The sequence below is a fragment of the Schistocerca americana genome, chromosome X (assembly GCF_021461395.2).
Source record: "Schistocerca americana isolate TAMUIC-IGC-003095 chromosome X, iqSchAmer2.1, whole genome shotgun sequence".
Taxonomy (NCBI): domain Eukaryota; kingdom Metazoa; phylum Arthropoda; class Insecta; order Orthoptera; family Acrididae; genus Schistocerca; species Schistocerca americana.
Window position 1 is genome coordinate 118,746,919 of NC_060130.1, and position 26,968 is coordinate 118,773,886.

Below are 26,968 nucleotides of genomic sequence, written 5' to 3' on the forward strand. Positions count from 1 at the left end.
GGTCTGGCCACACACCTTCATTTGACATGAGGTGTCCAAGTATTTTGATTTCTTTTGCTCCAAAGAGGCACTTTCTTGGATTAAGTTTCAGTCCACCTTGTTGGAGATGCTTAAGAACAGCCCTCAGTCTTTTTACATGTTCATCAAATGTCTCTGAGAACACTGTAATGTCATCTAAATAACAAAGACATATCATCTACTTTAGGTGACTTAGAAGATTATCCATCATCCATTCAAAAGTTGCTGGTGCACTACACAAACAGACCCTCAGGCGTGATGAATGCAGTTTTCTCACGATCAGCCTCATCTACTTCAATTTGCCAGTATCCCGAGTACATGTCCATGGTTGAGAAAAACTTAGCTCCCTTCAGACAATCTAGTGTATTGTCAATTCGTGGAAGGGGGTAAACGTCCTTTTTAGTTATCTTATTAAGCTTCCTGTATCAACACAAAAGCGCCAACTGCCATCCTTCTTCCTGACGAGAACCACAGGTGACGACCATGGGCTCTGCGAAGGCTGAATGATGTCATTCTTCATCATTTTCTCTACTTCGTTGCGAATTATTCGACGTTCCATTACTGACACACGGTATGCTCTCTGGCTTATTGGTTGATGGTCTCCAGTGCTAATCCGGTGCTTCACTGTCAATTTGTCTAATTTGCTCTTCACCTGTGGATTGAAGCAATCAGAGAACTCTTGAAGAATGGCAAGTAGCTTCTTCTGTTGTTTCTTAGTGAGCTCTGGTGATAGTCTAGCTAGAAGATCTTGTCTCGTAGTGGTAGTGCCAATTTCGCCCACAGACTCGGCATGGGAGGTTTCTATTATGCTCAGCTGTTTGGCAATTAACAGCTCAGCATTTGCTACGCACATGCATCTTGGAAGGATCTGCGGTTCTCGGCGACAGTTAACTATCCACAATTCATCGAATCCATTCTTAAACGAGACAACAGAGGCTGGGATGACCAAGTTATTTTTCAGTGGTATGCTTCTCTTACATTCCACTACAAGATCCATGGGTTCAGGCATGGCACCATGGGGACTGTGCTACTCAGCTTCTTCTGCGACAATATCCTTGTGGAAGACCCAGGTGCAAAAAATGCCCAATCCACCCACCCAGCACTTCCTATTACTGTCCTGTCACAGGTTTATTGTGCTCCATCAGAGGCCGGGCCACCTGTGAAACCAAATATGTCATTTACCAGCTCTGCTGCAATCATTTTTATATTGGTATGTCTACCAACCAGCTGTCCACCAGCATGAAGGGTCACTGCCAAACTCAATCCCAGAGCAAAGAAGCCCACCCTGTGGCACAACATGCAGCTGACCACAGCACACTTGATTTCAATGGCTGCTTCACTACCTGAGCCATCTGGATCCTCCCCTCCACCATCAGCTTTTCTGAACTGCGCAGGTGGAAGTTATCCTCTCAACACAGTCTCCGCTCCCGTAATTATCCTGGCTTCAACCTACAGTAACACACTGTCCCAACACTCTCCACCCAACAGTTTACATCCTCTCTGTACTATCATCTCCTTCTCATATTCACCTCCCACCCTGTTGTTTATGTCCAGCCCTCTACCAATGCATCCACACATCTTTCCCTGCTCCTATCCTGTTTTGCTCCTTTTTCACTCACCTCCCTGCCCCACAACCTCCTGACGCTGCACCTTTTGGCATCCTAATTCCTGCACACTCCACCAGACAGTGTTTGTCTCTCTCCCCACTTGTACACCATCCCTTCACCTTCCCTGCCCCCCTCCAGATTGCTGCTTGCATCCCACATGATGTTACATGCCAGCCCGAGATGCTGGAGTTGGCTGCCGTGTGTGCGTAAGGTGTGCTTGCTTGTGTGTGAATGGTGTGTGTCTGTTTTACGGATGAAGGCTGTGGCTGAGAACACAAATTAATGTAATTAAAGCAGCAAGATACAGTAAAGCCTGAATACACAGAAATACACGGGAAATTATCTTTTCCACCTCTGCTAAAGTATTCTTCTAGAGAATATAAACTTTTTTCAAGCAAGAATTCCTTTAGCTTAGCTTTAAATGGTATATTATTATGTCGTAGACACTTAATATTAATTGGAAATCTGTTGCAGATTGTTGTGCATGTGTATTTTATGCCTTTTTGCACCAGAGACAAATTTTTAAGGTCACAGTGTGTCGTGTTCCCTTCTTGTGTTGTAATGATGGTTTGACTCATTTGTTTCATATTGAGAAGGATTGTGAAGCATGAATGTCATGATTGAAAATACATGTTGTGAAGGAGTGGTTACTATCCCTATTTGCTTAAACAAATTATGACATAGGTTCTTGGAGACACTCCACACAAAATTCAGACAACCTTTTTCTGTCTTGTAAAGACTGTTTCCAACAGTGGTGAACTGCCCAGAAGATTATGCCATACCAGTATACTCTAGTGTGGTATTTTGAACACAATGCTGTTGCCTTTACTACACTCAGGCTTGGTCACTAAAGTGTTAAGTGTGGGGAATTAACACTCACACAGCTTTATAAACCTGGCAATAAAACAAATCAATATCAGACTACATTCACATAATGAGAATGTTAAGTCCTATTCACACTTTTACAAACTGAATGTTCCTAAGGGACTTCTACTACTACACATGACAATGCAAATTTCTGTACTGCCTTATCAATCTGAAACTATCTGTGAGGCAGGGGGTGGGGATATATATATATATATATATATATATATATATATATATATATACACACACACACACACACACACACACACACACACACACACACACACACACACACACACACACACACACTCTCTTTCTTCTACTATTCACGTGGCGATAAAATGTTCTGGATGCACTATGATTTCTAAATCATTTGTCCTGTTTGCAGCAAACAACTAGCTCTCTGGATGTGTATGTGATGTAGATGAAACTTAATAATGAGAACAAATGGGTCCTATCTGTTGGTGATAAAATTATTTCTCAGTGTATTTATCCATAATTGTGATGTACATGTACCAGATGTAAGTGGAAAAATATCAGAATTTGTCTAAATGGAAACAAAAATACTTACAAAACATCAATGTACAGGCATGACCCAACTCTATCCATTATCATCTTTATTGGAGGTAAGGTATATTTTAATCAATTCTGCATTAACAAGACTTAACAGAAAGTAACTGATCATTCAGGTTCTACTAATATGACAAACTGATATATTTCCACAGTGCTATTCTAAGAGATAGTTTCCATGACAACAGTAAAAAAATTTTGTTTTAAATACAACAAACCTAAACTGCTCACCTTTTCTAGTAACAGAAGAGCTTCATCATGGTTCATGCAGTACTGACCATACACTGTCTTCATTCTTTCAGCGAGCTCTAAAAAGCATGGGCCAACACACTGCTCATCATCATTTTTACCCTTCATTGCCAGCTGAAGTTTGTCCAGCAAGTCTTCAGCCAGATGCATTACCTACACAGTTGTTGAATAAAAACACACTTATTTATCACTCAATGTTAACAAATGTATGCTAGGAAATATTACAGTAATTAAATAAACAAGGCCGCAAAATCATTTCTATCAGCTAACAACCGGTAGGGGGAAAAACACAGAAACAAAGAAAGAATAAAATAAATAAATAACAAGAAAGATGCTGGAATGATTGAAGCAGCAGCTTAATACTCAATAAAGCATACATGATACTGTATTTAAAAAAACATAAGAAGGCAACAAGTCAAACAAAAAAATCCATTGAACAAGGGGCTCTCCTCCTCTGTTGCCCTTAATCATTATAACCCACAGTTGTTCATTACCATAACCATCTTAAAACATTAGAAGCACACTATAATCTAAATGCTATGATCTTTGCAAATGTGACCATTAGAATGGGTTGTAGGATACAAATATGAATACTGGTAAAAAAGACTGCTTTCAATCCAAAGGAAAAGTGTGTCCTTGCATATATTACCACTGAAACTTTTCTTGTCTTCATTTTAGCTGAAGGCATTGAAATACTTTGAAAACTACACACTGGATCAAAAAAAGTTGTTATTCTAATTTTTAGGTCTCAAAGTGGGACACCCAACGATGTCATAGTTGTGTCCCCCCCCCCCCCCCCCCCCTCCCCACAACCCCGTGCATGAGTGGCGGAGGAAACTTTGAAATCTTCAATGGGAACTCCCATTTCTTATTGCAGATTACGATTCTATTGCAAAACCTACATACGTTTCGTCTAAAGCATTTTCTTCACCACGGGTTGCACTGTAATCAGAGGAACAGAAATGGATACACAATTATAATTTAAATTATGCTACTCAATGGTCCTTGAATATCCAGTGGCACGAGACCCTCACCTCCACGCTGCGAGGGTAGGACAGGCCATTATTTCTTAACTTCTAATTGGAAACCCCATTCGCAAGGTTGTATTCCTTACATATTGAACATGGATGACTTAACGTACCTTTTATACCGGAGCCAAAGTAGCCCCTGAGGGCCGGCAACCCACATAACACCATAGAGGATGACCCAAGGCGTACCCAAAAGCACCATGGTAAACATTGGCTATTTATAAAAAAAGATAATTGAAACAGACATTCAGAGCACTACATCCTGCAGGGGGAGCCCGAGCCACGGCCTTTAGGAAGTATCACTACACCAAAACCTGATTAGCTGGAGACAGCTATTTAGGGCCTAGAACCAGGCCTGAAGTTCAGTTCACACCGGATGTTGACCTCATGTACTGCGACCATTTAAGATTACATCTTCGTCTCGGAATTGGACTTTACTAGTGTGTGTGTGTGTGTGTGTGTGTGTGTGTGTGTGTGTGTGGTTTACCACGAACCTTTGTGAAAAATTAGAAGTGAGCTTTTGTTTGCCTCAATCAGGAGATTTTTTTTTTCCATTATTATTACCTTTTCTTGGTACGTTCAGTGATCAACCTTGTGAACTTACATGAATAAAAGTTGTGTTTGTGAAAAATTGCAAACTGTCAGTCACAACAGTACCACTGTGGGCACGGCTCAAGGTAAATGCTACTCTACATTTCCAATTAGGGTAAGTGTTCAAATGTAGTACCACCAACTTCAATACCCTTAGTGACTCGCTTTCCAAATGACCATACACAGGACAGAAGCATATCTGCGGGGATGTCAGCACAGGCCTTTCTGATGCAGTCGACCATGTCTTAACGGCCTGTTGGCACTTGCTGGTCCACATTTTCTTTTAAATACCCCACAGGCCAATTAATAGGGCCAGTTCTGGTGATTCACCAACCAGTGTAAATATGGTCTAATACCTCTTGTGTTTCGATTTTTTTAAAATTGTGAATTGTGGTTTATTAGTTTCATAACATACATAATCAAAATAATTTGATTCAGGTACAGGGGACACGTCAAAAGTTTGGTAAAATTTACTGTAAACGTAGAAAGCTGATGTTTACATACAGAATAATAATAATAATAATAATAATAATAATAATAATACAATTTTGTGTTATATACACAAAAGGCAGAGACAATAATAATAACAATAATAAAAGTAGTATCTAAAAATCTAATACTAAATTACCCTAGTTCAAATTATGTCATCTTCTAAAAATTCTTCTATCAAGAAGTATCATTTCTCCCCCAGAATCTGACGTAGCCTTATTTTTAGGATCTCTGGGTTAACATTAAATATATTTTTGCCCATTAATTTGTTATATATTGTCATCCCCATATACTGTTGTGCTCGTTCATATAATTTCAATTTTTGTGTGGGAAGCATAAAATTATTTTTATTTCTTGTTTTGTATATGTGGTTAAAATTATTTTCCTCAAATAATTTTTGCCTGCTGCGTAGGAATATAATAATTTCATAAATGTATATGGAGGGTACAGTTAGGATTTGCAGTTGTCAAAATAATGGGCAACAAGATTCTGTTTCCTGTGCAGTACACATGTATCTGATAAGTTTTTTCTGAAGTTTCATTATAAAAGATAATCTACTTGAACTTCCCCAGAAAATTATACCATACCTAATGACAGATTCAAAATAACTATTGGATGCTATTTTTCGTGTTCTCATGTCGGTAGAATTTTCAAGTATTTGCATTGCAAATGCAAAACTGCTTAGTTTATTAGATAAGGAGTCAATATGTTTGTTCCATTTCAAGTTCTTGTCCACATTTAGTCCTAGGAATTTGACAGTGTCAACTTCTTCCATAAGTTGATTATTGTGTCATATTTTAAGCTCTGCACATTTTGAGTGTTTGGTTTGGAAGTGTACCATATGGGTTTTTGCAATGTTCAGTTTTCTAGGGTATCCAGTGTGCTCACAATGAAGCTTGGAATTTTTTCTGCATCATCATCTTCAATTAAAACAGAAGTATCATCTGGAAACAGAACTGATGGGGAATTGATATTTGTAGGTAAGTCATTTACGTAGAATAGGAACAAGATTGGCCCCAAAATGGAGCCTTGAGGCACATCCTGTGATACAGTACTCCACATCGAAAAATAATTTACCACATTTGAAGTGATAGTTATCCTTTGTTTTCTGTTCTGCAGGTACAATGTAAGCCATTTGAGAGTATTGCCCTTAATCCCATATTTATCTAATTTGTAGATAAGCAAGGCATGGTTAACAGAGTCGAAAATACCAGCAACTTTACTCCTCTGGTCCAGTGCTTTGCATATCTTTTCAATAAAGTTATTTACTACATCCAGGGTGTTTTTTCCGGGTTGGAATGCAAATTATTTATAATACTATCATTTTTTACAATAGAATTTTTTATCTGGTTTGCAGCTACTTTTTCAAACACTTTCGACAAGATTGGAAGAATAGAAATAGGATGATAGTTTCCCATGTCTTCCCTCGACCCTTTCTTGAACAGATCTGACTTCAGCATACTTCAGCACATCAGGAAAGCACCCCTGTTCAAAAAATTTATTAATTATTTTAATTAGTGGAGGTGCTATTATGTGATAGACTGCTTTAAGCACTTTAGTCAGTATCCTGTCCCACCCAGCTGAGTTTTTATTTTTTAATGATAATATAATATTTTCCACATGCTCTATTGCGATTTTTTAAAAATCTGTGAGATACTCAGCTCCTTGTTGGAGTCCAAAGGGGTTCACTTTACTCTGATACTCTACTATATCAACATCTGACTTTGCCACATTTATGAAGAATTCATTTAAACACTCCAATATTTGAGCTGGGTTTACAATAAGGCTATCATTTACTTTAATCCTAGATATTTCCATTTCTATTAATTCTAACACCTAACTCTCATTTGACAACAGATCACACTGCCTTTTTTTGCTTTATGTTGTGAAATGAACTTATTGTTTGCCATTTGTTTGGCTGCTTTCACAACTTTTTTGAAGGTAGCTTTATAATGTCTAACATATTCAGTAAAATACCTGTTTTTATTATATTTCAGTTCATTATGTAGCTGCCTCTTCCTAGCACTAGAAATTTTTATACCCAGAGTTATCCATTTAACTTTACCAGTGATTTTGTTGCATGTGGTCCTAAGTAGAAAAGTTTCATTATACACCACAAGAAAACTGCTTTAATCACAATTGCATAATGTGTTGGGCAACCATCATGCTGAAACCACATACATTGTTGACATCCTGCATTAGTACCAGTAGTTTCTGTTCCAAAAATGTTTAATATTTGCATACATTTAATGTGCCGTCAACAAAATACAGACTAATGAGTTTGTTCCCCAATGATGCAACACTATACGTTAACCGATCAAGGACGCTGATGGTCAACTTGCTGTAATCAGTGGGGATTGTCTACATTCCAGTACCGCATGTTATATCAATTAATTCCACCATGGTTTGTGAATGTAGATTCATCAGAAAATAGTACCTTGGCAAAGAACATGTGGGTCGTTTGCATTTGTTGATGTGCCTACACACAAAACACTATCCGGTTATGGAAATCGGTGCCATGAAGTTCTTGATGCAGTGACACGTGGTATGAATGATGCTTATGACAATGTGGTATTGTAACAATACTATCTACGGACATACTGGAATCGTGGCTTAGTTGCCAGGTGCTTATCCATGGGTTGTAGTGCACTGCTGCTAGTACAGCATTTCATTAGCTTCTCCTGTAACACATTTGCTCAATTTCCTTTTGCCAGTCTGTACGTTGCCATCAGATATAAAGGCATTCACAACCTAGTAAAAGAATGAACGAGAGTGATCTTTCTCTGGAAAATGCCCGGCATACAAGGCCTTGACATTTCTCCTACATTCTCCATAAATCAGTATCATTTCATTTTTTTCTTCTGTAGTTGCAACATTCATCACACACATGCACATCTGTTCTCAGAATGGTATGAAGGTGTGAAGGAGATAAACACTGTGCAAATATTGCAATGTTTAGAGTTTCTATCTGTTCTATGTCTGCACGGTACATGAGCTCAAAACACAGTGTACTAGCTGTTTGATATGTCTCAGTTTGCTACACGGCCATAGTGCACGTCAAGTAGTCCCCTGTTCGATATGTCGGAGGAATACAACATTGCGAATGCAGTTTCCAGTTAGAAGTTGTGAAATATTAGCCTGCCCTATCCTCGCAGCATGGAGGTGGGATCCCATGTGGCATTGGATATTCCTGGGCCACTGAGTAGCATGTCGTAAATTATGATTAAGTACCATTTCTATTCCTCCAATCTGTGGCGAAAAAAATCTGCAATAAAAAAAAGGGGGGTTACCATTGAAGATTTCAAAGTTCCTCCCCTCTGCCCCCTGCCTGCCACCCATGCACAGGGTGGGGTGGGAGGTTGAGTGTGCTTTTGTTGGTTGTCCCCCAGAGTAAAAACAAATTGGAATTACAGTATAACCCCACTTTTATGTTTTCCCACTGTTCACGACTTTTTTTTATCATTTCCATCAAATTTCCTATGTCCATAGTGTTAATTTGCATCCGATTTTGCGTCAACATATTTATAATTTTCCTGCGATTTACGCATTACACAAAAATGTTTGTGGAGAAAAAAAAATGACACTGACATGATGTTGGCCATCCAGTAGTGTTTACACATATTATACAAATAGTATGTGGTTAAGTTTCTTGATACCAGGGCACTCTACTCAGTGGATCTAAAGCGGTAAAGTGTAAAAGTTGGAACAGTTCGTGCCGTATTCCTGCTGCTGCCAAGCTCTAATTGGCATGGTGACTGATGGGAGTAACTAGGTTCATTCGAATAAAGATACCATGACCAATCACAACCATTTGCCAACTCTCTCTACTGCACAAACGCAGTTTCGTAATTGCTGTGATCATTGTGACACCTTTATCGAACCAGATTTAGCATGTTTCAGCGTTTGGCCACTTGTAGTGCTAGTTGACACCATCATTCACGTTGCATTGCTCAAATGTTTTTAGTTTAAACACAGTGCCATTTACTCCCCCCCCCCCCCCCCCCATTCAAGCTGTGCAAAACGTGTTTCGAGAATTTATTCTCGTTGTCAAGTGCAGTATTTACGTATGTATTTTTTGTGATTATACACAAACAAACAATGTTACTGATAGTTTGCATGTGTGTGGTTTTACACATGACTGAGGAGGCACAGTACCTGATAACTTCAAAAAGATGACTACAATGCAAGAGACGCAGAACAACACACATTCACACTCAAAATACCTATGTATATATTTGCACTCGACAATGAGAAAAAATTCTCAAAATGCACTATGCTAAGCATGAAAAGTACATAACTAGTGTGGTATTTAATTATTTAAATAATGAATGACAGCGCAGGCTTTCAAAAATATCAATTATGATGTATGAAATTGAGTCAAACATTCCGACTTCCCAGACAATTATCAGTTCCAGTTACATCAGTGGTTTTTATTAGATAATAGACGTTTATTAGAAAATAAACAAGTCCCTGAGAAGCCTTTTGATGCCTGTTATATTCATTCATCATACATAAATTGCGAAAATGCAAGGGGGTATCCTATATGTAACTTTTACAGCTTAACACATTATTTCCCACATTTTACATTTTCCCCCCTTTTACACCATTATTTTCAAGTCCCTTGGAAAGTGTAAAAGCGGGGTTTCACTGTATAACCTTTTTTTTTTTAAAAAATCCAATGTGTAGTTTTCGAGATATCTCAATGTATTCAGTTAAAATGAACATCTTGCATGTTGTGGTACCATCTTCATTTCGCAATACCTGGACAGAATACACGGGTGGGACAAAAATACGTGAACACTACGAAAATGCATGCTTGAACATAAAGGCAAATGTTAGCAAAGCCTGCAGGTTGTGCTATTATATTTGACAACAAAGGGAACCTGTGCAGTGCCCTCAATACATTGCAAGTTTCAGTCATGGTCAGAACTGTGTTCTGTGTAGCTGTGAGCGCATGACATCGGAACTAAGTGAATTAGAATATGGGCAAATGTTTGGTGCCTGTATGGTGGGTGCTCCTGTAGCCAAAGAAGTTGAAATGTTTGGTGTTCCAAGAGGTAAAACGCTGAAGATTTATATCACATACAGAGGAAGCAGAAAAATATCATTTGTTAAGTCACAACGCAGGTAAAAGTGTGTACAGAGTCACTGAGACAGACAATCACAGAAGAGAACTGTGACGAAAAATAAGAGGACAACAGCTGCAAAAGTCACTGTAGAACTGAATGTCACTCTTGCAAATCCTGTCAGTACCAAAACAACATGAAGTGAGTTCCTCAAGCAAGGAATTGCAAGGCAAGCCCATAACACAAAAATGTGGTGCCAAAGCCATAAAACCTGGATTACAGAGCAAAAGAAGAATGTCATTTGGTCAGATGAGCCTTGTTCCATACTGTTTCCAAGCTCTGGGTGAGTTCACATCCCAAGGGGGGGGGGGGGGGGGGGGGGGGGGGGGGGAACACGGCACGGGTTTAGTGATGATACAGGCAGCCATATCATGTATTCCACGGTTACTCTGCAAGGTCACATTACTACCATTGATTACGTGACCTTTTGGCTGACAAAGTCCACCTACGATACAATATTTGTTCCGAATGGTGGTAGTGGTGTGTTCCAAGAAGACAGGGCCCCAGTGCACAAAGCTAGTATGATCCGGGACTGGTTTTATGAGCATGTCAGCACGGGGATAAATTTTTGCATCTCCCCTGGCCACCAGTCACCAGATCTCAGTATTATTGAGCCTTTGTGGCCTACTTTGGAGAGAAGGGTGCATGATCACTATCTGCCTCCACTTGACACTATTTTGCAGGAAGAATGGTATAAAATTCCCCTGAAAACCAAACAGGATATGTACTTATCCATCTTATCCATTCTGAGATGAGAATGTCAACAGTTTTCCTATATCACATTACGTAGGTAGAATATAATAATTCCAATCCCAAAGAAAGCAGGTGTTGACAGATGTGAAAATTACCGAACTATCAGTTTAATAAGTCACAGCTGCAAAATACTAACGCGAATTCTTTATAGACGAATGGAAAAACTGGTAGAAGCCGACCTCGGGGAAGATCAGTTTGGATTCCGTAGAAATATGGGAACACGTGAGGCAATACTAACCTTACGACTTATCTTAGAAGAAAGATTACGGAAAGGCAAACGTACGTTTCTAGCATTTGTAGACATAGAGAAAGCTTTTGACAATGTTGACTGGAATACTCTCTTTCAAATTCTAAAGGTGGCTGGGGTAAAATACAGGGAGCGAAAGGCTATTTACAATTTGTACCGAAACCAGATGGCAGTTATAAGAGTCGAGGGGCATGAAAGGGAAGCAGTGGTTGGGAAGGGAGTGAGACAGGGTTGTAGCCTCTCCTCGATGTTATTCAATCTGTATATTGAGCAAGCAGTAAAGGAAGGGGGGGGGGGAAATTCGGAGCAGGTATTGGTATCAAAATCCATGGAGAAGAAATAAAAACTTTGAGGTTCACCAATGACATTGTAATTCTATCAGAGACAGCAAAGGACTTGGAAGAGCAGTTGAACGGAATGGACAGTGTCTTGAAAGGAGGATATAAGATGAACACCAACAAAAGCAAAACGAGGATAATGGAATGTAGTTGAATTAAGTCGGGTGATGCTGAGGGAATTAGATTAGGAAATGAGACACTTAAAGTAGTAAAGGAGTTTTGCTATTTGGGGAGCAGAGTAACTGATGATGGTCAAAGTAGAGAAGATATAAAAATGTAGACTGGCAATGGCGAGGAAAGCGTTTCTGAAGAAGAGAAATTTGTTAACATCGAGTATAGATTTAAGTGTCAGGAAGTCATTTCTGAAAGTATTTGTATGGAGTGTAGCTATGTATGGAAGTGAAACATGGACGATAAATAGTTTGGACGAGAAGAGAATAGAAACTCTCGAAATGTGGTACTACAGAAGAATGCTGAAGATTAGATGGGTAGATCACATAACTAATGATGAAGTATTGAATAGAATTGGGGAGAAAAGGAGTATGTGGCACAACTTGACAAAAAGAAGGGACCGGTTAGTAGGACATGTTCTGAGGCATCAAGAGATCACAAATTTAGCATTGGAGGGCAGCGTGGAGGGTAAAAATCGTAGAGGGAGACCAAGAGATGAATACACTAAGTAGATTCAGAAGGATGTGGGTTGCAGTAAGTACTGGGAGATGAAGAAGCTTGCACAGGATAGGGTAGCGTGGAGAGCTGCATCAAACCAGTCTCAGGACTGAAGACCACAACAACAACAGGGTAGTGCATTGGGTTTTCAGTATGTCCACATTTTTGATCACTTTCTGCATTTTCTTCATTGTCTAATAAAGTCAGCTAAAGGGCACTGAAGTTTTTCATGGTGGTTTTTCAACTTGGCTGTAAAAGAACATTGTATAAAAACTCTCTCTCTCTCTCTCTCTCTCTCTCTCTCTCTCTCTCTCTCTCTCTCTGCCCCCCTTTTTTGTACAAAAACTTAAGCCTATAGTAGCTGTTCAAAGTGATGGTAGTTATTCTCAATGCAAGTATTACAATGGACATGAAATTTTGCCATACTCTCTCAAATATCCCGGCGGTCTGTTTTACAAAGAGACAGACATCTATGACACTATCAGCAAGCTTATACGGCAGACACCACTGACTTCGTATAACTGCACAGGATAAAATACACAGGATGAAATCCAGCAATGGCACTGGCCATGGGACATGACCTCCCCTTCCAATTCAATTATGGCAGTATTTATTGTTTAGCTGTTCATGGGAAAAAATGTTGAAGTAGGTTATTAAAAATCTTGTTGACCCACATGCTCTCGTGAACAACAAGAGATAAAATCTCCAACAACAACAGTAACACATCTTGAATGAAATTATTTTGGATAATTAGGCTTATTATGACTCAACAAAACAGAATAAAATTGATAACACAAAACATTTACACCATAGGGAAAACATTTATTATCTCCATCTTTCATTACATTTTCACACATAATCAAATTCATTATTCTAAATAAAATGAGAAAAGTATCTTTGGCACTGGAACTCTTCACTTCTGTTCATCATGACTGACATACCATGCAACATTTTGTGCATCAAGTGATCTAAGCTCCTTTTCGTAACCCCAACAGCTATTACGCCATCAAGTATCTCACGAGGCGTGTTTTTTAAGTAAGTACCGTTCTGAAATTAAAAAAAGACGTGCTAAGATATTACAATAATTTTATTTTTACATTAAAGCCTGTATCTTAATCTACTTTTCTACATAATTTCCATCAATATTGAGGCACTTGTCATAACGTTGTACTAGGTTTTGAATACCCTTCTCATAGAAGTCTGCCGCCTGACTTGTTAACCACAGCATTACCACCGTTTTGACTTCGTCGTCGTCTTGAAGACACTGACCGCCCAGGTGTTTCTTAAAGTGCAGGAACAGATGGTAGTCACTGGGGGCAAGATCGGGGCTGTATGGAGGATGATCTAGAGTTTCCGATCGAAGAGATGTGGAGATCTTTTGTCTGATTCGCCACATGCGGACGGGCATGGTCTTGCAGCAAAACGATGCCCTTGCTCAACTTCCATGGACTGCTGCTTTGATTCTGATGTGATGTAGGTCACCCATGGTTCATTGCCCATAACAATTTGGCTTAAGAAATCATCACTGTCATTGTTGTGACAGTGCCATGACATTTAACAGTGCTGCCACAACAGTACGCGCAAACGGCGTTAGAGGCGCTCCGCAACTCGGCTGAGCGCGGGAGCGCCACCTAGCTACGAACGGCGCCGCCGGCCGCATGTCACGGCACGGCAGTCGAATGAGAGATACTGAGTTGTTATCATGTAACCAGCTATTGTTTCTAAGTGAGTGTGTTTGAATATCCACACAATTATTGGTGATTAAAGGTTATAACACTTTTTGGTGACGAGGTCGGATATTTTCACTGCGTTGCGGATTTGTGTGTTCGTGACGGGGCAGACATGGAACAGCTTATGGAAGCGCTCACTGAACAACAAACACAGCTGACGGTTGCTATTCAGGCACAACAAACACAGCTGATGGCTGCTATTCAGGCGTTGTCGACGTCGCTTACTCATCGTCTGTCTTCCTCTTCTCCGCCTCCATTCCCTCCTTACGACGAGGCCGCTGAAGACTGGGAGGATTATGAGAAGTGTTTGCAGCAACACTTCTTGGCTTTCAGCGTTGTCGATGCTCCTATGTGTAAGTCGTTATTTCTATCTTGGATTTCCCCACGGATCTATCAGCTGCAATCTCAGTTAGCCCCTCTGCGGGAACCTGCCTCCCTGTCCTTCCAAGAAATGTGTGACTTATTGTCTAACTATTACCGCAAAAACACCCACATCGTTGCCGCCCGCGTCGCAAACAGCCCCATCAATCTTACCGGGCTTGGGCGGTGGAACTACACGGTCTGAGTAGGAAATGTCAGTTTGTCGCGGACACTCATCATGAGTCTTATGCTGATTCAATGGTTAGGGATGCTATTCTACGGCTTGCTCCTGATAAAGAAGTTCGGCAACGTGCCCTACAACTGCCAACCCCATTGTTGTCGGAAGTTCTAAGCATCGCTCAATCCTTTGAAGTGTCTCATGCTGCTGGCGTGCAAACAGACACGTGGTGTGATGTAGGCACTGTACAGTCAACTTTCGACACAGACAATTTGCCTGTTTCACAGGAGAACGAAGATGTGGCGGCGGTTCACTCGTGTAAACAACGTCGCGTTGTGCCGCAACGCTCGCAGCGAAAACAGCAACCACAGAAGCAGGTTCGTTCCGCACTTCCTTCTTGTCCACGTTGTTTCGTACAGCATGACAGGGCCGCATGTCCAAAACGTTGGGCCACATGTAATTCATGTAGGAAAAAAGGCCATGTCAGTCCCCTAAAGTTCCTGTCGACGAGGACGAGGCATCGAACATGGATGTTAACTTTGTGCTTTCTCAAACAAATAAGTTGTTTGTTACTGTATGTGTTCTGGATAAAGACAATCGCATGCAAGTGGATACTGGCTCTGCAGTAACTCTCATTAATTCTCGCACGTATTTGGAGTTGGGCTCCCCTCCCTTGTCTCCACTTACACGAAATCTGAGAACTTATAATAAACAGAAAATTCCTATCATTGGCCAGTTTGATGCTTCCACTGCCTACAAGTCTGTTGTTAGGCCCCTCACATTTTATGTGGTGGATCATGCGGGCACTGAAAACCTGTTCGGTTTTGATGCTTTCCAGTTGTTCGGGTTCTTCATTGATGATGATGTGCACCTCATATCTGAGGATATTCCGTATCAACAGCTGGATGGATTGTGTACTGAATTTTCGTCCGTGTTCTCTGCTGGTCTAGGTCGTGCCAAGGATTTTGAAGCCCACATTACTCTTAAACCTACAGCTCGCCCAAAGTTTTTCCGGGCACACCCTATTCTGGTGGCGTTGCATGCACCTGTCAAGGCTGAGATAGACAGGTTAACAGCTTCAGGGATTCTCCTTCCTCTTACCTCCAGTGAATGGGCATCGCCAATCGTTGTGGTTTCTAAACCAAATGGGAGTCTGCGATTGTGTGGCGATTTTAAACCCACCGTCAATGCTCAGAGCCTCATTGACACTTATCCTCTTCCCCGTCCTGAGGAGTTATTTACCAAGCTCGCTGGGGGCCAGTTCTTTTCCAAACTTGGCTTATCGGAGGCGTACCATTCCGTTGGATGCTTCTTCCAAGGAATTTCTCGTCATCAACACTCCTCGTGGATTGTATCAGTACCAGCGGTTACCATTTCGTGTCGCTAGCACGCCGGCCATTTTTCAGCAGTTTTTGGAACAGCTCAAGGCTTCCATTCCCGGCTGCATAAACTATCTGGATGACATTGTTGTCACGGGGGCCTCCACTGAGGAGCACCTTTGCAATTTGCGTTCACTGTTTTGGGTTTTGCATTCGGCTGGGTTGAAGTGCAATCTGGACAAGTCACAGTTCTTCCAATCCTCCATTGTGTATCTTGGTTTCCACTTGTCCCGTGAGGGTATACGTCCTCTACATCAGCACGTTGCGGCCATTAACGCTCTACCCCGGCCGTCTATGGTCAAAGAACTTCAGGCGTTTCTAGGCAAGATTACTTATTATCACAAATTCATTCCATCCGCGGCGGCGGTAGCTCATCCTCTGCATCAGCTGTTACGCAAAAACGTCCCTTTCTGTTGGTCCGACGAGTGTGAGCAGGCTTTTGTCCACCTGAAGGCTCATTTGCAGTCGGCGCTTTGTCTTGCCACATTCCGTCCGGGTCAGGACTTGGTTCTGGCGACTGACGCGTCACAGTATGGCCTAGGGGCTGTTCTCGCCCATCGGTATGAGGATGGGTCGGAAAGACCCATCGCCTATGCTTCCAAGACCCTCAACGATGCGCAATGGCGATACTCTCAAATTGAAAAGGAGGCACTCGCTATCACTTATGCTCTAAAAAAGTTCAGCGTTTTTTTGTATGGTTCTAAGTTTCACCTCATCACCGACCACATGCTGCTGGTCCTCTCTGTTCAGCCCATCGGCGTCGCTTCTGGATAAGGCAGCTCACCGCCTGCAACGTTGGGCCTTATACTTGTCTCGTTTTCACTATGAGATTCACTATCGCCCCACGGCCCAGCACGCCAACGCTGACGCATTGTCGCGATTGCCGATGGGCCCCGACCCGGTTTTCGATCGTGATGAACTACTCTGTTTCCACATTGATGAGGAAGAACGTCGTGCGGTCGAGGGTTTTCCACTAACGGGTTTGCAGGCCGCATCGGCTACTGCGCGGGACCCGGTCCTGCGTCAGGTGATCGGTTTTGTTCAACGGGGTTGGCCGGACAGGACCAAGGGACGGGCATCGGATCCCCTTCGCAACTACCATGCCTTGCGCCTTCGTCTGTCTGTATGTGATGGTGTTGTTCTTCTGGCCAAGGATGGCGCATCTCCACGTGTCGTGGTGCCAGCCTCTCTTCGCAAAGATGTTCTCAAACTGTTGCATGAAGGCCATTGGGGGATTTCTCGGACTAAGTCCCTGGCCCGCAGGCACGTTTATAGGCCCGGTATTGATTCGGACATCGCCCACATGGTTGCTGCGTGTGGTCAGTGTGCTCAACAACTGGCTGCACCTTGTACAATGCCCTATCCGTGGCCTGATCCGGCGCAGCCATGGGAATGGGTGCACGCTGACTTTGCCGGCCCCTTCCTCGGTACTTATTGGCTACTGTTGATTGACGCCTTCTTGAAGTTTCCATTTGTTGTTTGATGTCCATCGCCCACCACTGTGGCGACGATGCTGGCTTTGTCTAAAATCTTTGCGCTAGAAGGTCTTCCATCCACGATCGTCACGGACAATGGTCCTCAGTTCTCTTCGCAGGCCTTCCGTGATTTTTGTGCTGGACAAGGGATTCATCATGTTCCCAGCACCGCCCTTCCATCCGCAACCGAATGGGGAGGTCGAGCGCCTTGTCCGCACTTTCAAAAGCCAGATGAAAAAATTCCTTAGTGATTTTTCCACAGATGACGCTCTGCTGCAATTTCCGAGTTCTTATCGCTTCACGCCTCTGGGTGATCGCAGCCCTGCTGAACTCTTGCATGGCCGCCAACCACGCACTCTACTGCACCTGCTTCACCCTGTCACGCCTTGTGCTGTGTCCCCTAGTGTGGGAAAATACTTGGTGGGTGCCGACGTGTGGGCACGAGGGTATAGATCTCGCCCTAAATGGATTCCAGGGGTGGTCAAGGCTCTTCGCGGCCGCCGGCTTTGTGAAATATGTACAGACGACGGCATGGTTGTTCGCCATTACGACCAGATGTGCCCAAGAGTGGTGGCTACGCCGGTGCCACCGCCCCTTCATTCGCCTCCACCAGCCCGAGAAGCCAGTCCTGTCGCTGCTGCCAATCTACCATACATGTTGATGCAGCCGACGTCGCTACCACTTCCGAGTACGCCGGTACCAGCCCCAGTCGCGACGCCGCCTTCTCCGGGACCCATCTCGCTGGAGCACACCCCCAGGTCCACGACACCGATGGATGCTGCTCCGGAGTTTTCACCCATCATCTCGTCCAGGAGGCACGTTCCACGCACGAGCTTCCGTCCTGGACATTTTCGACCATACTCTCGGGTCTCTCAGCGGGATCTTCTCGGGGCCTCACAAGAGGCCATGGATGTCTCCGCACTGTCCATGTCTCCAAGGGAGTGAGTGTTTTTTTTTTAAGGGGGGAAAAGTGTTGTGACGGTGCCACGACATTTAACAGTGCCGCCACGACAGTATCAGTATGCGCAAACGGCGATAGAGGCGCTCCGCAACTCGGCTGAGCGCGGGAGCGCCACCAAGCTATGAACGGCGCCGGCCGCATGTCACAGCACGGCAGTCGAATGAGAGATACTGAGTTGTTATCATGTAACCAGCTATTGTTTCTAAGTGAGTGTGTTTGAATATCCATGCAATTATTGGTGATTAAAGGTTATAACAGTCATTGTGGTACCACTCAAGGAAAGTCGATGCACTGTCTAAACGTGTGGTTTTGTGCACACCCGTCAACATTTTCAGTACCAAACTTGCGCACAACTTTTGGTAATTCAAGTGCTCGGTCACAACCCCATACAAAACACTACGAGAAACATTAGGAAAGTCATCCCACAAGGAGGAAATCGTAAAGCATCTGTTTTCTCTCACCTTATTGTCCACTTCCTGCACCAAACTTTCATTAACGACCGAAGGTGCACACTCCTTTGTTCATTGTTGTGCGGCCATCTTTAAATGATCTCACCCACTTTCTTACCATTCCATCACTCATAATGTTTTCTTCGTAAACTGCAAAGATCTCATGATGAATATTGATTGCTTTTAGTCCTTTAGCACTATGAAATCTTATAACAGCCCGTACTTCACAGTCGGCGGGATTCATGATTATCAGAAGCATCTTAAACACTCAGTACACAACGTAAACAAGGAAGAATCAGACCGTAATGGCGTCAGTGAGTAATTAAGGTACAGGCTTTCATGTAAAAATAAAATTATTGAGATATCTTAGCACATCTTTTTTTAATTTCAAAACGGTACTTAAAAAAATATGCCTTGTACATACTACTGGACTGGTGAGTGAAATGGTGGTTTCAGCACATGATTTGAAAATAGCTTACAAAATGAAAAACACAACTCCAGAAGAGCATTACCAAAGCAATATAATTAGAGCAAAGTTGACTCTCACCATTATTTTCTCTCAGTTGCCTACAACTTTTTCTCTTTTACATAACTGCACATAATGTTCTAAACACCTTTACAAGCCACAATATTACTTTTGGTGCACTTGTAGCATTTACGATGCCTACATTAAGTGCTACCTGTCTCGGTGCTATCCCAGTCTTGTTACAACTGGTTTTTACGTGCATGAAGTTATCTGGTCAACCATAATGAAGGTGGAAAAATAAGAGTAGCAATTTTACTCATTCTGTTAATGGAGTTCCACCAACAGGATAAAAAATTACACACATTTTAACTGCATTAAATTCAATGACAGATTAGAGACAGAACTTCAAGTTATTCTTCCACTCCAATACAGCTGTCTTCATCTGACATTCTCAATTCATCAGCTCCTACTCATGTTAGGTTCCCCTACTGTTTTGGCTTGGTATTTTCCCCACAATCATTTCACATCCTCTCTCATTGCTACAAATACCTACATACAAATATGCATATTTTCCCCCCATCTATGTAGCTTTAATGCAGTTTTAGAATCTGCTGATTTTCTACATTTCTCAATTTTAAACTCTATGTCAACTTGACCAACTGTTGTAAGAATTAACCCTATCATCAGCAGTGGCATATACCTAGAAGGATTAACACTATTTATCTTACCAAAAGCAATTCCACTCATTACCTACAGGTAACAAGAGTTCTCAATTTTGCTGATTTGTTCAACACAGTTTTTTGATTATCCATTGAGTGCAAAAGAAACAATTATCCACGGTTTGCTCAATACAAAAGTAGTTTGGGGAACTTTTAATTACTTTTTGGTCTTTCCTAGAGTTATATACGATATAAAGCTAACACAATACACTGTGAGCACAACAAAATGAAATACAGCCACACATGGTTAAGTAATAGGTGGCTGGCAATATTCAAAATTCATCTTATAAAAGTGTAGGTTTTATGTTACACAGAACCGAGAAGTTACTTACATCCAGTATGTTCCCAAAAACAATTTCAACATTAATGCCCCTGTTCTCAAGAAATTCAGGGTTGTGCAGATTGAAAGTTTCATAGGTAATTTTCAGGTCACGGACAAATTCTTTCTCTGTGAAGACAAGTTCTGATATTACATTTTGTCTCTGTTCCTGTTTCTTCTTCCTAGAATTCAAAGTTAAATTTCATTGATGACTGAACATGCAAGGCAGGGCCTAAAGCTGTATTAGATAGTTAGTGTTCATGGCATGCAATCTGACTGTTTAAATTTTTTCACTTTCACACTACAGTAGAACTGTGCATTTTCAATTAAAATTCTTAGATCTTTAACTTTACTTTTTGTAGGATCAGTCTGTTAAGTGACCTTACAACAGGTAATACTATATAAGTGCAGTGAAATGGTCATTTATAAACAAAAGACACGAGGCATCTGCTAAATAAAGGGCAAGTAGAAACTATTCATTTATCAACAGTAGCAGAGGAAACACTGCTCCACATACACAACTGACCTAGGCTCAATTTTAATGTCCCCTAACATAAAAAATACAAGTCTGCAGAGAACAGTAACAATTACAAACACTAAAATACTAAATGATACAAACAATAGAATATTGTCAACTTTCACAACTTTTTTTAACATTTAGAATCCTGCAAATGATTAGTCCATATTTCTGTAACAGACAGTTTATAATGCTTTCTGGTTTATATATGACTAATCATATTCAATAACCTCCATGTGTGGTTCTGACAATAACAGGTAATGTGAAAAGCACCGTGCTTCTGATGTGTCTAACCAGTTAGAATGAGGTATGATCATGCGAACCTTACATAGATAGCATGAATGTGTACATTCTGAACGGTTGTAACTCTCAGCAGCAAATTCATAATCTCATTTTCTTATGGAATGGCACTACAAATTGGTGGTTCATTCTCATTTGTAGAATGTTTAGGAAACTAGAGAAGACATGCCCAGTCAGACTGGCACTGTTTCCCAAACAACTATTCAGTAATACATAAGTAAACTTCATCTGTCATTATTGTTCTGATACCAATTCAACAATGGCAGATCTTGTCAAGCAAATAGTCAGCAGTACTTTTGTAACCCCTGATTTCAACATGCAGGCTAGTAAGCTGCACTTGTTCTAGTTTTGTAACCCCACAAGTAATGTCCATCAGTGCTTGCTTCTAAATTCTCTTGCAATATTTCAAAAATAATCTGAATGCTGTTTAGTCTTACAATATACTGCCTTTCAAGCTTAGCTTAACATTTTTCCTTAGCTGGAGCTTTTGTAGTAATCAGTGTAGTGACAAATTCAAACATCACACCTGTAATTCAAATACGTGCATGTGATTTGGGCCCACTAAATGAGCATCATTATTTTTGAAAATCTCTTAAAATATATGCTGTCTACTTCTGCCTAAATTCATCTACTGTGAATCATAGGTTATACAGTACAGGCTTTTATGCAAGTCATTCGGAAAGTTTTGAAAATCACTAGTTTACATTTCTGTTGCAAGACAAATATGCAATGCCATTTTCAAATATAAAAAATGTTGCAGCTTCAGAGAATTGGTAAGTACTGGTAGTGCTGAAAAGGTTTCCATTATAATGTTCCACATAATATTCAGTCACGATCAGGCACAACATTGAAAAGCAACAGACTTTGGAATCCAAAATTTTTCTAACTATTCTTCTTTCTTTCTTCTCTACATTATTTGACTGTTTGGATCTCTTTATGGAGAGGCATCCTGGGGTGTACAGATACCTGGTTTTAATCATCAAATCGGAATGCCTCAATCTTGCATTAATAGATAAGAATTTTTTGTACACATTCTTTGTTATGATTTTTTGTGGCTCTCTTTATGTTAGTTGCTTTGTCCAGAGCATTGCCTGGATTATTTTTCTCAAGTATTTGAATTCTGAAACTTGCTTTATTTTTCCATATTTTGATTCCACCTATTTGGGGCCATCTTTAATACCAGTCATCTATACAATTTTTTCATGCTAAATTTGTATTTCAGTTTTGTTTGCTACTGCTTCGAGACAGTTTTGTCTTTTTCAATGCATCTTCCTGTTTCTTTGCTAAGACTGCTAAAACAACAAAAGCTAAGCAGTCAGTTTCAAGATTTTCTCTCATTCTTCAAAGTTTCATTTTATTTATCTCGACGTTTTTACTTTGTCATCATTCTTGCACCACTTTCTCCAAAACATTTAAATAATAATGAGTCATTCTATCCCTGTGCCTCATGCCTGTTATTATTGTTATTATTATTATTATTATTATTATTACTATTATTATTATTATTATTATAAAATTTACAAGTCAATTTCGGAGTGAATTGGCACCCACAAAAATTTAAGTTTGGCATTTGTGTATTATTTACCATTACCTTGGTGCTTCAATTATCCCGAATGGGGCAATCATGCAATTTCTTTAAAGCAAATGAAGCTATCTGCATCATCATTTGGGTCCCCAGAAGAGGCTGTATTGACTTAAAAATCAGTCCTGAGTAAGCACAAAGGAGTTAGTGGTTTGTAAGGATCACATCTACAACGCTCAAAAATGAATCAAATTGTGCACTTATTCTGAACTAGAATAAATAGTCATTGTGGACACAGATTAATAATCACACTTGATTAAAAAAAGGTAGATGAGTGATTGCAGACTGCTATGCTACATCACACCTTCCTTCACATCTTGAAAGCATCAAAATGATATGACCACAGGAAAGTCTGCAAGGACTCTTGTGCCACTGTACCAACTATTCAGTCAGAATACAAGCATTTCTTGAGGAGCCCAAAGTCCAGATATTTTTTCACTCACACTTGAGTCTAAATCTGGGTTAATGTGAAAGTTTAATGCACTGGAAAGAGACTTTCGCTAAGCATTATCCTGGGTCCTTATTATCAGCTGTATTCATAAGAAGTATTCATGAAAAATCTTCAAGAGCCATAGCATGGAATTTTCACAAAGAGCTTTGAGAGGCTGCATTGCTTCACACATGAAAAAGATTTAAAGATAATTTTTAATAACTTAAAGAATTTGCATTACTTTCTTAAGACTTTCATAGTGGTCTTCCCATAAAGTCTCAACAATATCTGGTCTTCTGAACATCATACAGCTTAACAATAAATTAAATTGAAAGACATGTCTAGAAGATGGCCAGGAAATGAGATAAGAATCTTAAGAGGACCACCTTGCCCACCCCTCCACCAAGAAACAACATTAGAGCACCTTAAAACTTCCTCTGCCTTTGTTACCACACAGATTTTCATACAAGGTGATTTTGTTTTTTGATCTTTTCCTTATAAGTTTTTATTTACTTGTCTCTTCCCATTTTCTCTGCAAATCTTTTCTGATTTCTCTTCATTACACATCGTTTATGTTACTCTGGGACTCTCTGCCACAATACTTCCCTTACAAGAAAAACCAGCCACAGAGATCCCACACAAAAATCCTGAACATCACATGCATGAGTAAACTACGTAATATTGAAGCACAAAATATATGAGAAAAACACAAGAACTATACTAAAGGGGGGGGGGGGGCAGATACAGCTTATAACAGCAAAAATTTGACAACATCCAATAATTTTCTTCCTACAACAGTAAACTTACAAGAATAAAAGTAGACACACTCAAACAACTCGTCTTCTTACACAGGATGAAAATAAAAATAATCTGTCATAAAGAAACTATTTTTACTACCTTTTAAATTGTTTCAAAATGGCAGCTGTTCAACAGTAATACTACAGCATTTCCCTCATATCTGGAGTAGTTTTAAGCTTTTTAATGTTGTGTTTAGTTTACTTTATTGGCAAAATACATATTTACAAAACAGAGATCTTTTAGTTACACACCACAATAAATAACAGGTTTAATTAGGTTTCAAATTATGACTTCACTTTTTTAAACTTTTTGAACATAGTAATATATGTTTAATGGAGGAGCTATTCAATACACTGACCTGATTTTGCTTCATCATGTCGATATTATAAAGCTACATATACTCAAAAAGCTTTAGTCAAAGCTTTATGTTATTTAGTTTTTGAGTTATGAGTGAAAATCATCAAGAAAACATGAAATGTGGGAAGGGAGTGTTCAACGTAGCTAATGCATTTTTCGAACATTTGTTTTCTAATGGTGACTGGTGGCCTGTCTTCTCTAATCTGAGCTTGCTCTTTCTTTTTACTGCTTCTTTTCTTGTTTCTAGCTTTCTTTCTCTGCTGACTTTATTTGCACTATACCCACATCATCCAGTGCAAATTTATAAAACTTTCTAGGCACAGCCGGCCCCGATGGCCATGCGGTTCCAGGTGCTTCTGCTACGGTCACAGGTTCGAATCCTGCCTCGGGCATGAATGTGTGTGATGTCCTTAGGTTAGTTAGGTTTAAGTAGTTCTAAGTTCTAGGGGACTGATGACCTCAGATGTTAAGTCCCATAGGGCTCAGAGCCATTTGAACCATTTCTAGGCTCAATTCCTAATTGCTTAATTACTTCCAGCCTACCTTTCATGCCTTCATTGAATGTAATCAATGTATAATTTGTTGCAATTTTAATAATAATTTTTCCGCAAAATCCAGTATTGTGACAAACTTTCCAAGTTTTGCTGTTCAGTGATTCATTAATATTTCATGTGTTAGATTCAACACATCTTGTTAAGAGTTCTTTGGCAACTAAGTTTTTAAACAGATGGTAAAGTATTTTTTGTGCCTACAGCTATTAACTGTTTCTTCAGAGACTGCACATTGGTATGGATAACATGATTCATTTCCCTTGGGGCAAAAATTATGCATCAGGTTGGAATCAGAAGAGCATTTATGATACCATATAGATGCTGTTATGTTAATAACAGAGAATTTTCTCCAATTGCATTTCCATAATATGAGGTTACTGTATTTATGACAGCATTTGTCAATCTCTTTTTACCATACAGATATTTAGTGATAGGGTTATTAAGTTCATATGGCTTTAATTCTGAAACAGCCATGAAGGATCTGGTATCACCATCACCAATGTAATTAACTTACTGTGCACTAAGTCTAATCTCGCCCAGCCGGTTAGCCATGCGGTCTAACACACTGCTTTCTGGGCGGATAAGTGTGCCGGTCCCCGGCTCGAATGCGCCCGGCTAATTAGTGTCAAGGGTCGGTGTGCCGGCCAGTCTGTGGATGGTTTTTAAGGCAGTTTTCCATCCGCCTAAGTGAATGCAGGCTGGTTCCCCTTATTTCGCCACAGTTACACTATGTTGGTGATTGCTGCGCAAACGCTGACTCCACGTACACGTACACCATAATTACTCGACCACGCAAACTTTTGGGGCTACACTCATCTGGAGCGATATGTTCCCGGAGGGGGAGGGGGGTCCAACTGCACAATAACCCTGGGTTCGGTGTGGTGCGGCAGTGGCGTGAGTGGACTACTGTAGCCTGTTGTGGGGTTGTGAACCACTGAGGGCTATGGTGGCGACGAAGCCTCTCAGTCGTCTCTAGGTCCCCAGATCCATACAATACAATACAATACAAGTCTAATCTCTGATTGCAGAAAAGCTTTCTTCGTCCTTCAATTCCCATGGTACCTGCTGTACCCCTATGATTAACTGAACCATTTGGATCACAACTTTCCATCCATTCTGCATGAGTCAATGAGTCATATTCTTTTTATTATCTTTCCACCCTTTGCTATCCTTACAATAAGAAATGGACACTTTGGTATTCAAAACATTCCACGATTTCCTTGCTACTACTGTGCATACCCCATATAATGATGAATGTCCCCTCGTAAGCCACGTATCACCACATGAAACCAAACTTGGTGCTTTTGTAGAATCTAAACTTCTGCTGCAGCTTTACTGGCACATAATTTCTTCATACTCTTTGACACAATGTTGATTTAACTGCTGATAAGGTTATATGTAGTTTTCCTAACTTTTGGCCTCATATTCATTGTCCCACAAAATATTTTGAGACTTGTCAGACCCGTCCTACACATTTCATTCCATACTCCGCCCTTCTATTAATAGAGTAGACATTTATAGTTTTCTCTGACATTGGGCAGTTATAAAATGAGCTTACAATGCAGAGTTAGCACATGTTATAACAATTTTGCAACCTAGCCCTGACATATTGTTTATATTAAAATTTATATGTCCACCAAATATGCAGTGGAGGCATCTGTAATTTCAGCAGACATTGTGTTTATGCACACAATAACATTGCATGGAGCATCAGTAATGTCTGATGCATGTCTGTTAGAACTGTCACTTGTTTAAGAAATTCTTTGATTTCATAGATTTCTTTGGCTGAGTGTATATTCTTATATTGATTCCCATTTAAAGGCAATTTCTTCACCTTATAGCACA

The 26,968-nt window shown here is 40.5% G+C and overlaps 1 protein-coding gene across 2 annotated transcripts in view; it reads right to left on the bottom strand.

The window, feature by feature from the left end:
• LOC124555307 (dynamin-binding protein-like) overlaps positions 1 to 26,968 on the bottom strand; it is a 215,072-nt gene that overhangs the window by 134,878 nt on the left and 53,226 nt on the right. For both annotated transcript variants that reach the window (XM_047129182.1, XM_047129181.1), the window contains exons 10-11: positions 20,602 to 20,770; positions 3,294 to 3,464 (exon numbers count right to left, since the gene is read on the bottom strand). In XM_047129182.1, the coding sequence (XP_046985138.1) occupies positions 3,294 to 3,464; positions 20,602 to 20,770 (340 nt within the window). The remainder of the gene's footprint in view (positions 1 to 3,293; positions 3,465 to 20,601; positions 20,771 to 26,968) is intronic.